Source organism: Solanum stenotomum, chromosome 4, assembly GCF_019186545.1.
Source record: "Solanum stenotomum isolate F172 chromosome 4, ASM1918654v1, whole genome shotgun sequence".
NCBI classification, from domain to species: Eukaryota; Viridiplantae; Streptophyta; class Magnoliopsida; order Solanales; family Solanaceae; genus Solanum; species Solanum stenotomum.
The window spans coordinates 47033725-47047504 of NC_064285.1; the positions used below are offsets into that span (position 1 = coordinate 47033725).

The 13780-nt window shown below is 30.7% G+C and overlaps 1 protein-coding gene across 1 annotated transcript; it reads right to left on the bottom strand.

The window, feature by feature from the left end:
- Positions 1-9975: 9975 nt before the first annotated feature.
- On the bottom strand, positions 9976-10455 carry LOC125862697 (uncharacterized). The gene has a single exon (XM_049542820.1). It carries the CDS (start codon positions 10450-10452, stop codon positions 9976-9978), a length of 477 nt encoding a protein of 158 aa, XP_049398777.1. The 5' UTR covers positions 10453-10455.
- Between the last annotated feature and the right edge of the window lie 3325 nt (positions 10456-13780).

Genomic DNA, 13780 nt, shown 5'->3' on the forward strand with positions numbered 1-13780 from the left:
TTCAACATCCATAGTTCCATTAGAAGGTTTGGGAGTTAAGGAAAATCTTTCCAATGAAGAAGTTCCAGTTGAAATTTTAGATGGGTAAGTCAAGAGGTTGAGAAATAAAGAAGTTGCTTCGCGAAAGTGTTGTGGAGGAATCAGTTAGTTGAGGGTGCTACTTGGAAGGCCGAAGCCGATATGATGTCTCGATATCCTCATCTCTTTCCTTCTACCCCTACTCTAGCTTGAGGTAATGAGTTCCTCATGGTTTACTCTTTTGGTGTCATGTGTCTTAGATATTCCCATAATTTCCTCGTTTATGCATGTTCATGAAAAGCTTAAGTTTTGAGAAAATGAGTCAACTTGATTGATTTCTACATGTTTATGTGCATTTGAGTATGAGTTGCGTATAGACTACATGATATGATGTTTAGAACATGCTTTAGCTTGGAGTTCATGTTTCCTCCTCGAATATGTGGATTTATGAAATTGCTTGCATCTTCGGTTGTTAGATTTAGTTTCTACTTCCTCATGATGTCTTGAATCTCTTTCGAGGACGAATAATTCCAAGGGGAAGATAATGTAACACATCGGATTCGAGAAAGGGTAAAAATTTCAACTTTTAAGAAATCAGGTGCTAGTTCCTTCGGAGCCATCCACGGCCCGTGGAACGACCCACAAATTGTAGGAGGTGTCTGTGGTTGGCAGTTGGCTGTTTCCAAAAGAAAAAAGTCTAGATCCACAGTCAGGATCGACGGATCGTCGTTGGACCCACGGTCCGTGGATGAGGTCCATCGACCAAGGCCTCGAATTATGGTTTCTAACACCAAATGACGATCGAACAGGATGGACTATCGGTTGAACCACAGTTCGTAGGTCATCCTCATTGTCTGGGTCTGTAGTTAAATTGTTAGGGGCTTTTGGGTCTTTTCCTAATTAGTCTAGCCTTATACTATGTCATTTTACCCTTCACAAAAATCCCTATATAAGTGTTTCAACTCCAAAATTTCATAATTGAGAATCATTCTCTTAAATTTACAAAAAGAAGAACAAGTCTTCCTCCCAAATATTTCTCTCTCTAGAAAACTTGAAGAAGAAGGGTCCAAGTTAGGGTTTGCAAGCCAAGTTTCCAATTCCACCATTGAAGTTAAGCAATTTTCATCGAGGTATGATAGTTTTCATCCATGGATTCCTTCCATTCATGGAGTTCCCAAGTTATCCTATTTTCAAAGTTAGAATTCGCCAATTGAGTTAGGGTTTTCTTCTATGTTATGGGTTCTCCTAATTATTGATCTAATTGATTAATTTATGATCTATGATGCATGAATTGAGTTAATCTCATGATTTTATGATGATTCCCCATGAACCCATGTAATCCCCATGTGTTTCCATGTTATGATCAAATAATGTGGATTTTGGATTATGAAAGAAGATTATATGAAATCAAGCATGAACTGATAGAATTACATAGATTTATGATGAATTTCCATAAATCCATGTCTAACTCATGTTTTCTAGATATTGATACATGAAAGTGGGTTTTGAGATATGAAAGGTGGATTATGGAATTATGCATATTCTTATGAAATTGATGTAAATGTTTTAAGGATGTTTTGAGAGTGAAGTAACAATAATGTTGTTGTTGTTGTTGTGTTGTTGAAAGGGTTTATCATATACACATGAAAGCATGGTTGTGAAAGGATTTCTCACATAATAAGGGTTCTTAGGGTTGAAAGGTCTTCTCACCTAAAATGAACCAATGCTAAGAAACTATTCTAATGATCAGACAAGAGGCGATTACCCATGTTCTCTAATTTAAAGACAAGAGGTGATTACGCATCTCATATGATATAAGGACAAGAGGAGATTCCCATGTCACATGATGTAAGGACAGGAGCCGATTACCCATTTTCCTTTTAAGAGCTAAGATGAATATGACTAAGAACTATTATGTGGAAGTTAAGCTTAGAATCGAGTAGACAAGTGGTGATTACCCATGTCCCATAACTATGTGCCAACATAGGATTGTCTAGATAAACATTAGCTAGTGGATCCACAATAGCTAGAAGTTCATGGTCCTTACCGTGGCAAGTAGGAAAACTCTTTTTTAGTGTGGGAGATACCGAATTCCATGTTGTTAGCTTACATGGTCTTATATGTCTGTTAAGTGATACTTCCCACAAACAAGTAAAGTTATAATGAACCAAGGTTACTTCAAGAAGTATTGTAAGTATATTTTAAGATGACATTCACTTGCATTGATCATGTCTTATGACTTATGCTTCCTAACTCTCAAGTTTCATGTTTTAGCTTGATCATTTCATTCTCATGAAAATGTCCTATTTTAACATGATTTCAATGTTTATATGCATGGCTATCATACTTGGTACATGTTTGTACTAACGCATACGCTTGCCTACATTTCCCCAAATGTAGGGTCCGACAGTCAAGGCTCTCAGTTTCGTGGCTAGAGGTTGATTTGAGAGATTCCAGCTTTGGTGAGTCCTCATGCTTCGAGGATGGATTTTCATTGTTTTTAGTTTTCTTTCTTACTTTCATTTTTGGACATGATGTATGGACTAGGCCCAATTTCATTCTTATGTACTAGATGGCTAAATGAGACAAGTGTTTAGACTTCCGCTTTATGAAATGTTGCTCTTTAATCTCTTTTGTTCTAATTCTTATGTTATGAATGCTAAGTGACTTGTATGGGGCCTCTCAGAGTCCTATACGCCATGTTACACCTAGGGGCTACCTTGGGTCGTGACAAGTCATTAATTCTAAGAGCCATGAAAAAGTATATACACCTACCTCCTTCCCCGACATGATAGGTAGGACCCATGTGGCTACTCCTCCTCTTATTTAGTGGGTCACATGGAAGGAAGGACCCATAGAGTGTTAAGAAGTCTGGATATATTGTGTGGTCCGGATCTAGGACTTCCATAACCTATCTGACACAGTACTGAATCTGCTCCACCATTGTACTAGAGATATATAAAAAACCACATCAATGTAGAAAGGGTCGACAGTCTCCCCAACCGATCAAATAAGAGGTAAGAAAGGGTCAGCAAGCTCCTCGATCTATAAACTAGGCTACAACACAGTGATAATAAGTATACTATGCCCATAGTTTGAAGTCATTGTATTTGGCTACCCTAACAATTATAATGTTGAAATTCTAAGAGAAAAATATCATTGTCTATGACGGTTCAATGTTAAGAAGCACACTAATCTATGACATTATGTAGAACCTTTATCTCTAGGTTAGAGGTAGGTTCCCGTGGATAAAAGACATTCCTAACAATTGGTATAAAATATTTGTGATCTAGACCTCAAACAAAATGTAGGTTCGTGGAGTGGCATCTTCCTCCTGATGCACCATTTGCAATACTGATGACATCTCTAGAGAAAACCCTGGTACATATTTTAAGGAAATTTTTATCAGAAAAGATAGAGGAGATCTCATGTATACAAGTATCAGGGGTTATTTCCTATACTACTAGCTTGGGAGCTGAAGCATTGATAAATTCATGAAGGATTGAATTATTATGTAAGGAAACTTTGATGCAGAAGGTGATCTAAATTTGAGATATATAGTCCATGGGTTATTTGTATGGAGGTTTAGATGATTAAAGAGAGAATGACAAAGGGGGGAAATGGAATAGTCCATGCATTATTGGTATGTAAGTTTAGACGATTAAAGAATGATGACAAAAGGGGACATCCAAGTACCACATGTTCTAAGTGAAGCAAACCAGTTAGCCGACTATTGAACTAATGGTTTTTTTATTTTTTAGGTACCATTTAATATCATATTTTTCATGAACTACTAACAAAAGCATAAAAATATATTGAACAGGGATAGAAAGCAAAATTCCAAACATACAATTCAAAGTAATAAGAGAAAGGAAACCTGATTAAGAACTACTTTTAGCACAACAATAATTCAAAAAGTTGCAGGTCCAATTACTACATAAATTTCAAAATGCAACAAAAAGTATAAAGAAAGGTGATCTATAGTTGCTTGGTCTCCTGGAGGAGTTCTTTTATTTCGGGGTGGGGGGGTCTTGTATAGTTATTCTTTCTAGCGATGGTATCAACATTTTTAGAGGTTCATTCCTGTAGATGAAAAGCAATAGAAGTCATAAATTAACCGCTCCTTCTAACACCTTGTAAAAAAATTAAGAATTATCAGTATTCTAATACTAGTACTTTAATTTCACCTGAAATCACATCCCCAAAGTTTAAACAATAATTTTTATGAGTTAGATGCCACAACACCTAGTGAGAGCTTTGTGGTATCTTATAGTGGCGTCACCTAAGAGTTGAAGATAAATTGTTTTTGTCCCAAAAAGAAAGAGAATAGGTTCCAAGATAAAGTAGAGAGACTCTAGGATTGAACTCTTCCAGATAGTTTGACCCCTTTCCTTTACATTTTCGTTCTATTTTCTTTTTGTTGGGATTGTCTGAATTTCGTTTCCCTTTAGCTTTGTTTCCTTTTCTCTTTGAGCTAGAAACACTTTTCGATTACACTATGTGTAATTGTGTACATATATTTTTTTATTATAAATTGGTCTTCACCAATGCTTTTAACCAAAAAATAAAAAAAATAATAAAGTACGTACTCACCATCTAACCTAAATTAAGTAAAGATGGGTAATCATTTCCTTTAGTGTGATATAACATGTCCACGTTTTACTAGTATTATTTCATGACTGGGCAACTTAGCCGCGCTATGCGTTCATAAAATATTATATCAAATGTGTAAATTAATCGTTTCATATTTTTTGAATATAAAAGAATTTTTAAGTTTAAATTTAATTAAATAGATCAAAATTCAAATTTGAATTCATCTTATTATTCACACTGAACCAATTTCTAACAAATAAAATATATTATCACATGAAGGAAGGAAAAGTACTTTAAAAATAATGAAGACAAAGTTGATCATTTTGTGTAATATATATATATATATATATATATATATATTATTTTATATATTACCTTAAAAGCATGAACTCCTAACTTAAATGTTAAATTACTATAATATCCTTAACTTAGGTTGTGACATTTTCGATGAGTTGTGACTTTTTCGATAAGTTGTGATTTTTTTCAAAGCGTTGTGATTTTTCGATGAATTGTGACTTTTTCAATAAGTTGTGACTTCTCGGAAAGGTCACTGTTTCGATGAGTTGTGACTTTTCCAATAAGTTGTGACTTTTTTCAAAAGATTGTGATTTTTCTATGAGTTGTGACTTCTCCAAAAGGTCTTGACTTTTCAAATAAGACACAAAAAACACTTGTTCATACTACCCTTTGTTGACTATAAATAGAGGGGCATCCTCTCATTTTTCACCACAATTTTTTATAATCTCCTACTCTTCTTCTTACATTTTAAAAAAATTTGTGCGATTTATTGTCGTTGAGTGAGTTCAATGTTTAGTGGAATATGAGGTACCAGTATTTTGATGAAGTAAATCATTTTATCCTTAGAGGGCACATTCCATAACCTCGAGTACTTGAGGAAAATAATTTTGATGATATAATAATTATTTGTTTGCTTAATATATACATTAGTATGTAATGTTTCAATATATGAAGTTAGCATGATGTAGTCTAAATTCATTTGTTTTGTTAACAATTTCTCTTGTGAAGTAAATATATGCTTCTGCACATCTTTTTACAAAATTATTAAACTTCTCAAGAGTGAAAATATGTGAATATATATGAATCATTTAAAAATCTATCAATTACAAAATAAATTTTATATTCAGTAATATGGAATAAACATTTTCATTTTGTCCCTACACTAAATTAAAATCTAATAACTATAAGAAAAATAGTAACATTAATTAAAAACCCTATTAATTTATGTAAGTATAATATTTGTTAGAAATACATCTATTGCACATTAATCCTTTAGTTATAACATTATAAATTCTCTTAGTTATTACTAATTATTGCAAACGTTATTCACACTCTATAACTAATAAAATTTTTCATTGACTATCTTCATAGATTCGCATGAATAAGAGATATATATGACAATCCAAATTGAACATTCACAAAAAAATGTGCAATAATATTTTGTGCAAAACTTATTATTCAACTCTTCACTTAAATAAGCAAGCACGTGTCGAAAAACTAGTATTTATCGAAAAACTAGTATATATATATATATATGAGTTTAACATAGATTGGGTAAACATTAAAAATTAGGAAAAAGAAATTGATGAGGCATGTTATTTAAGTAGAGAATGCAAATAAATATAGGTTTTTGTGTAATTCATGAGATATAATTAGATGCAACAATATGATAAAATTTTTATTATTAAATAAATAAATTAATAAAAATAAGAAAGATAAAAAAACTCAAAAAGAGGAAAAAGATAAATGAAATTGTAATGTCTAAAACGTAAAAATGAGCATATGTAAATTATGCTAGATTTAAATTGATAAGTACAGTTAGATTGTCTAGCTAATTATATTTACAGTAATTTTGGTCACTTCACAGATAATAAAGAAGGTCTTTCAACTTTTCTATACTTTTTTCACTTTCTTACATTACATATTCTCTTCATTTCAAAATAAAATTTTGTTTTTATTTTTTATTTTATTTCAAAATAAATTGTATTTTACATAGTCAAAAAGACTTTAATGATTTTTTTTTTTCAATTTTACCCTTATTTAATTAAAAAGAATTATATTACCAAAAAATTGGGTCAAAGAACTAATTTTCTTTTCAAGATATATATTAAAGGTAATTTAGTAAAAATATCTTACTTTATAGCCCCACTCCAAACCAAAAAAGAAAATTGACATACTACGAGAAGGTGAATTTGAAATTGATGAGTACATACAAAATGAAATTGAATTGCACTTTTTAGGTCTAAAAAATAAAAACTTCTCATGTAATGAAATCCAACAAATTGAAGTAAAAATATGTTGTAGTGTAGTTGTGTAGTGTAGATTTAGTACTTAATACTCTTTTTCAATGTCCGTTATTTAATTTGAAATAAGAAACGTTTAGGTGCCTCTTTGGCTCTTTAACTTATGTTTTAGCAGTTATGTGAGAGAGACTTTAAGAAGAATTAAGAAAAACACTACTTCAAACATGAAATAAAAAGGATAATCTCGAGCAAGAGTTTCATGAAATAAAAAATTATGGATTTATATAGACAAAAATGAAGGAATCTTTAAAGAAAATATAAATAGTTCTCTGTGCAATAGTATTTTTAAACGTTTGTTAATAGTTAGTATTATTAATTACACACAAAGTAACAATAACTAATTTGCATCTAAACAAAAATACAGACTTGCAATAATAAATGATTATAAAAATTCAAACTAAAGAAGTTACATAGAGAAAACACAAACAAACACATCTTCCTTGGGACCTTATCATAAAAACATAGATAAAAATAAGAATACAGAATCAGTGCCCACTTTTTTGAGCTCTTGTTCGGCATCCTATTTGACAAAATCAACATTGAAGAGTCTTCTTCATCATTTCAAGTTAAAACATGAATTTTATAATATAATAATACTACAAAGAACAATGAAATATAAAAAATCATTTTGAGTTGGGATTTCATGAAACAAAAAACTTGTAAATTTATATTGATAAAAATGGAGAGATATCATAAAGTATCTTAAATTTTATAATTTAATAGTTGGAGGTTATGAATATGAAAACTTAAAAGTCATGAAATTAATGATATTATTAAGAATAGAAGTTTAATAGATTTAAGTTATGGGAGTGAAACTTAAAAGTTAAATAAAGAAGAAAAAACAAAAATAATGAAGATTAAAGAAATAAATTTATATTATATAAAGATAAAAAATTCTTGAATTGAATAAGTAATAAAAAGAAGTAAAATAAAGAACAATAAAAAGGAAAAGTATAAAATAAATAAATAAAACCCATAAAATTTAAATTTCGTGAATAATTTGTTGGAATTCTTTTTAAATCAAATGAAAAGGTTTGTAATAATTGATGAGACATTAATAAATATTATAGAAAAAGAAAATAATAACATTCATGAAAAAATAAATTAAATATGGCTATTGATGAAGATGTAATTAAATATGATTATCTTTAATGCTCTTTAAATTTTTAGGTGAATTTTTTTGTATTTTAAAATTAAAAAAATGCCAAAAGCCCCAAAAAAAAAAGATAAATAGAATTGAAGCTCTTAGAGAGCGCCACCTCACCGTGGAGGTTATGAATATGACAACTTAAAAGTCATGAAATTAATGATATTATTAAGAATAGAAGTTTAATAGATTTAAGTTATGGAAGTGAAACTTAAAAGTTAAATAAAGAAGAAAAAATAAAAATAAAGAAGATTAAAGAAATAAATTTATATAATATAAAGATAAAAATTTCTTGAATTGAATAAATAATAAAAAGAAGTAAAATAAAGAACAAAAAAAAAGGAGAAGATTATAAAATAAATAAATAAAACCCATAAAATTTAACTGTTGTGAAAAAATTGTTGGAATTCTTTTAAAATAAAATGAAAAGGTTTGTAATAATTGATGAGAAATTGATAAATATTATAGAAAAAGAAAATAATAACATTCATGACAAAATAAATTAAATATGGCTATTGATGAAGATACAATTAAATATGATTATCTTTAATGTTCTTTAAATTTTTAGGTAAATATTTTTGTATCTTAAAATTTAAAAAGAAGGCCAAAAACCCCCAAAAAAAAAAAGATAAATAGGATTGAAGCTTTTAGAGAGCGCCACCTCACCGTTTTTATATTCAACTTTATTATTATATAGATATAGATTGGCCCAGTTGGATTACGGTTTAGCACATATTAAATGTGTGTGTACTGTTGTGAAGAAAATTTCATCTTTCTCATTGTAAAAAAAAGTATATAAATTTTTTAAGCTAATGTTGGATCATAAATTTTTAAATATTTTTATATAATTAGATCCAAATTATATTTGAGTTGAAGTTTTAAAATGTGTTTGATCATAATTTTTCAAAATATTTTTTGTACTTTTTAAGAAAACTGAAACATGACTAGTAGCCATAATTTTAAAAAACTATTTTAAATATCTAACTATACCAAACAAACAAAATTGTAAATCTCAAATTATGCAGAACCTTCATTTATGACGTTCATTATCATTATCAGAAATCTCACACACACACTCATATATATATATATATATATGAAACAAAAAAATATCATTTTTAAATAATAAATCATACAATATATTATCCTAAAATTATAACATTATAATTTAATTAAAACTGCTAGTAACCCAATTACTAGCTACTTCAATTCGTCAAATTATTTGCCACGAATATTCATTAGTGCAAAATTTAATAAATAATAACACTGATAGGAGATGAGATACCTCATATATTGATAAAATTTAAAATTTAAAAATAAATCAATGGTTATATGAGAAGGGAGAAGGGAAAAGGGATAGAGGGAAGCCAAATCCATTGATAGGCTTCCGAATATAGTTTCTTCCTTATTTTTATTTGTAGAGTCAAATTATATATACTTTGATTAATATTTCAAGATGTATTATTTTATTGATTTATATGTGAATGGTTTCAACATGTACTATTTTTAATATAATTTTCAGATATCTAATAATTAGATTGTATATTTAAAATATTAAATAAATCTAATTTAATTTACCCCAAAGGTTAGTTAAATTAATTCTGATGAAGAAAAAAAATTATAATAGTGAATGAGGGGAGTATAACAAAGCTTTTGACTTTAAACTTACATATTGCAAAAATCCTTGGTCACAAAAAAAATATTATTCAGAGTTACAAAAAAGATTCACTAATAAGAGATGTATTGGTTCATAAGAAGACCTAATGACACGTTAAAGTAAAAATGAGGCATTTGATTTGACTTTTGAATATTTTAGTCAAAATCTATTACAAAAGAATCACTCAACCAAGATGAAGCTTTAAATAACTAATGAGTAAAATATGTGGGCTTAGCATGTTAGAAGAAGAATCCAGCAACAGCAGCAACAGCAAAGATGGATGAAACCTTCAAAGTGGTGGCACTGCTTGTAGTGGGTGCCTCAGCTGATGTAGCACTTGGTGTGGGAGCTGAGTCACTTGTGGTGGTAGAATCTGTTGAAGGAGAAGGAGGTGATGAGACATCCTCTTCTTCAGGTGATTCTGCTGAGCTGGAGGAATCTGAAGTAGGAGATGATGATGGTGAGTTTCCCTTAGGTGGTGATGATGACTTGGGTGATTGTGTGGGTGCACTTCCATTGCTCTTACTTTTAGGTGCAGCTGCGGGGGATGATGATGGCGATGATGATGATGATGATGATGATGGTGATGATGATGGGGATGATGACGGTGAGCTGCTTGGTGATGATGACGGTGAGCTGCTTGGTGATGAGGCACCGGAAACCAACCCAACAAAGGCAACAAAGAGGAGAGCAACAACAATCACTTGACGTGCCATTTTTATTTAGTGAATTTTCTTCTTGTTTTATGTTCAAAGATAGGTTGATTATTCTCTGAGAATTGCAGTATTTTCTCTTGATGATTAGAGAAATACTGCACAACTTATGGAATATGCAAGTGAGAAAGGTGGTTTTTATAGGATTTAAACACCAAACATTACGGACGATGAAAGGACAATGTTACATCATCATTCAATAATATTGATAGGTAATGAGAAAGAAAAGGAAAACCTAAAGTGATTTACCATGAATAAATATATATTATGGGAGATCATTAAGGAGAGCCATGAATAATGAATTATTATTGAAAAAAAAAAGTCTGATTAATCATAATATTTGACATCAAGAATATACCAACAAAACAATACCACTAGTAATTTAGCGAGACCTTTTTTTTTTAAAAAAATAATATATATATATAAAAATTATATAAACTAATGGTCTAAAAAATATATGTACAATCAATTCATCTATAAGATACTTGTAAGAAAATTTATATCAAACTTTAGTTGATAATATGATAACAATCTACACGTTAATTAATAAAATTGATAGTTTACATATAAAAAGTAGAGGTTTTATGCACTGTTGATTTTAATTTACCAAGTTACATTTTACTACCGATTGACTTGATCGATCATTATCGAGATGATATATATTAATGTTTGAATGTTTCAGTTTGTGAATTTTTAATTGACTATGAAAGTCTAATAGTTCTACTAATATTTATTTTTATAAAATGATTGCATCTGAATTAAATATAAACCTATCTTTGAGTCAGATCCCAAGTCCAACAAGTGTAAGATAGGTTAGAACATATAAAGAATGAGCAGGTGACGTAGAAGGTTGGGTTAGAGGTACTAGAGAGAAGGTCGTGCTAGATAGAGTACTGGACAACCAAACCAATCTCTTTTTTTTTCTCCGAAACAGAACCTCTTTTATTATTGCATCAACGAAATACATAGTTTAAACATATCTTTTGCATCCTGGATGATCCAACTTGGGAAAAACTTCTCCCAAGAGATTTCCTTCAACAAAGAGATAGAGTATCTAGCTAACCTATCCGCTATTTTGTTCACAGATCTAGATATATATATATATAAATTCTACATGATTGAACATGCTTGAAAGCTTCCAAATGTCTTCACACAACACTTCTATCTCCCATGAAGTCGTTACTCGTTTCTGAATCATATCAACAACATTTTTAGCATCTGATAAAATCTTCACTCTCTTCCATCCCTTACTGATAGCATATTTAAGAGCTTTCCTAATAGCAATCGCTTCAGCAGTCTTGACTTTCCCAACAAATTGGATTGGGGATCCATGGGCATGAAGCAGGTTCCCAAGGCTATCCAAAGCCACAATACCGATACTTGCCGTTCCATCATCATTCTGCAATCCTGCATCTGTAAACAATAAAATGCCATCTTGCAAATTTGTTAGTTTAATCGCAGGATGATTTCTAGAGGAACAAGACGAAAGACTTTTTGTTAGTAACTCTTTATATTCTTCATACTCAAACATCGATCTAGAAACAATATCTCTTGGTTCTAACCTTTCCTGATTAAACAACCAACTATTCCTACCTTTCCAAATTTGCCACATAATGTTAGCGCTCAAGTTTATCAAGTCAATAGATTCAGGAAAAGATTTGGTATTTAAGAACAAGTCATACCACCATATAGAAAAATCATTAATATATCCTATATCAGGCCAATTTATAGGACATTGCTTCCACACAAGTTGAGACCGAGGACATTTGAATGACATATGTTCTATATCTTTAGGTCCAAGACCACAAATCTTACAAGTCTTATCTACATTGTGTAGTCTTTTTGCTAAATTACTATGGACGGGTAGAGAGTTAAGCACACAATTTTTCAAAAAGTGTTTAAGCTTATTTTTAACTCCCAACTTCCATAGGAAGTCCCAAAAGCATTTTTGCTTGTCTTACCGATCAAATCCTTTGCGATGTAGTAACCTGACTTAACTTCATAGTTTCCTGTTTTTGTATGGTGCCATATTAACCTATCATTAGAACCTGCAATAGAAATTGGGATAGACAATATAGCAATAACATCTTTAGCTTCAAACAACGAATTTAGCTCTTGTATTTTCCATATGTGCATATTCTTATCAATTAAATCAGATACTACTAAATCTAAATTTCTATGCCCATGAATACTCTTAGGTATGAAGCCATTATTATTTGGTATCCAAGGGTCGATCCACACATTAATATATTTCCCATCAGAAATCCTCCATCTTAATCCTTTAGTCAAAAGATCTCTTCCCCACAAAATACTCTTCCGTATCCAAGAACTAGAAGATGATGTTGAAGCTTTAAGAAAGGTTGAGTTTCGAAAATGTTTGCTATTAAATAATCTGGTTGAGATAGAATTCGCCAAGCTTGCTTAGCTAATAGTGCCATATTAAAAGCTTTTAGATCTCTAAAGCCTAATCCTCCAATTGATTTAGAGTCACATAATCTATTCCATTTCTCAAAATGCATCTTTATTTTCTCCTCTGTTTGTCCCCACCAAAAATTTGAAAAAAGGGATGTAATTTCCTTACATAGACCATCAAGGAGTTGGAAACAAGACAAATCATACGTACGGATCGCTGCTAGTACGGACTTGAGCATAATTTCTTTTCCCGCAATACCTAAAATTTTTCCCTTCCTCCTTTTATTTTCGTCTTGACTCTTTCTTTTATAAACTCTAGCATCCTTTTCTTGGAGCGTCCCACAACAGCCGGTAAGCCTAAGTACATACCCATGTCATTCCTTTGTCGTTGTCCAAGCAACGAGGATATCTCAACTTTCTCCTCCTCTCTCACATTTTTACTAAAACAGATTGCTGATTCATCTAGATTAACCACTTGCCCAGAGCTTCGTTCATACTTCTTTAAGATATTGGCTACACAACTTGCATTTTGATTGTTAGCTGAACAAAATATAAAGGAGTCATCCACATAAAGTAAATGAGTCACACTTGGCCTATGTCTATTCAACTTTAGCCCTTGGATTTCATTTTGTTCCTCTGATATGTTCAATAATGTTGATAAACCTTCAGTACATATTAAAAATAAATATGGTGATAATGGATCTCCTTGTCTTACCTCCTTGGTAGGTTTAACCAATTCAAGTATCTCCCAATTTATATTAAAACTATAAGTAGGTGTAGAGATGCATTGCATTATCCAATCGACAAATCTTTTATGAAAACCCATTCATAAAAGCATTTCTTGTAAATAAATCCATTCGACTCTGTCATAGGCTTTCTACATATCCAATTCCATAACCATATAATTTTGCCTACCTCT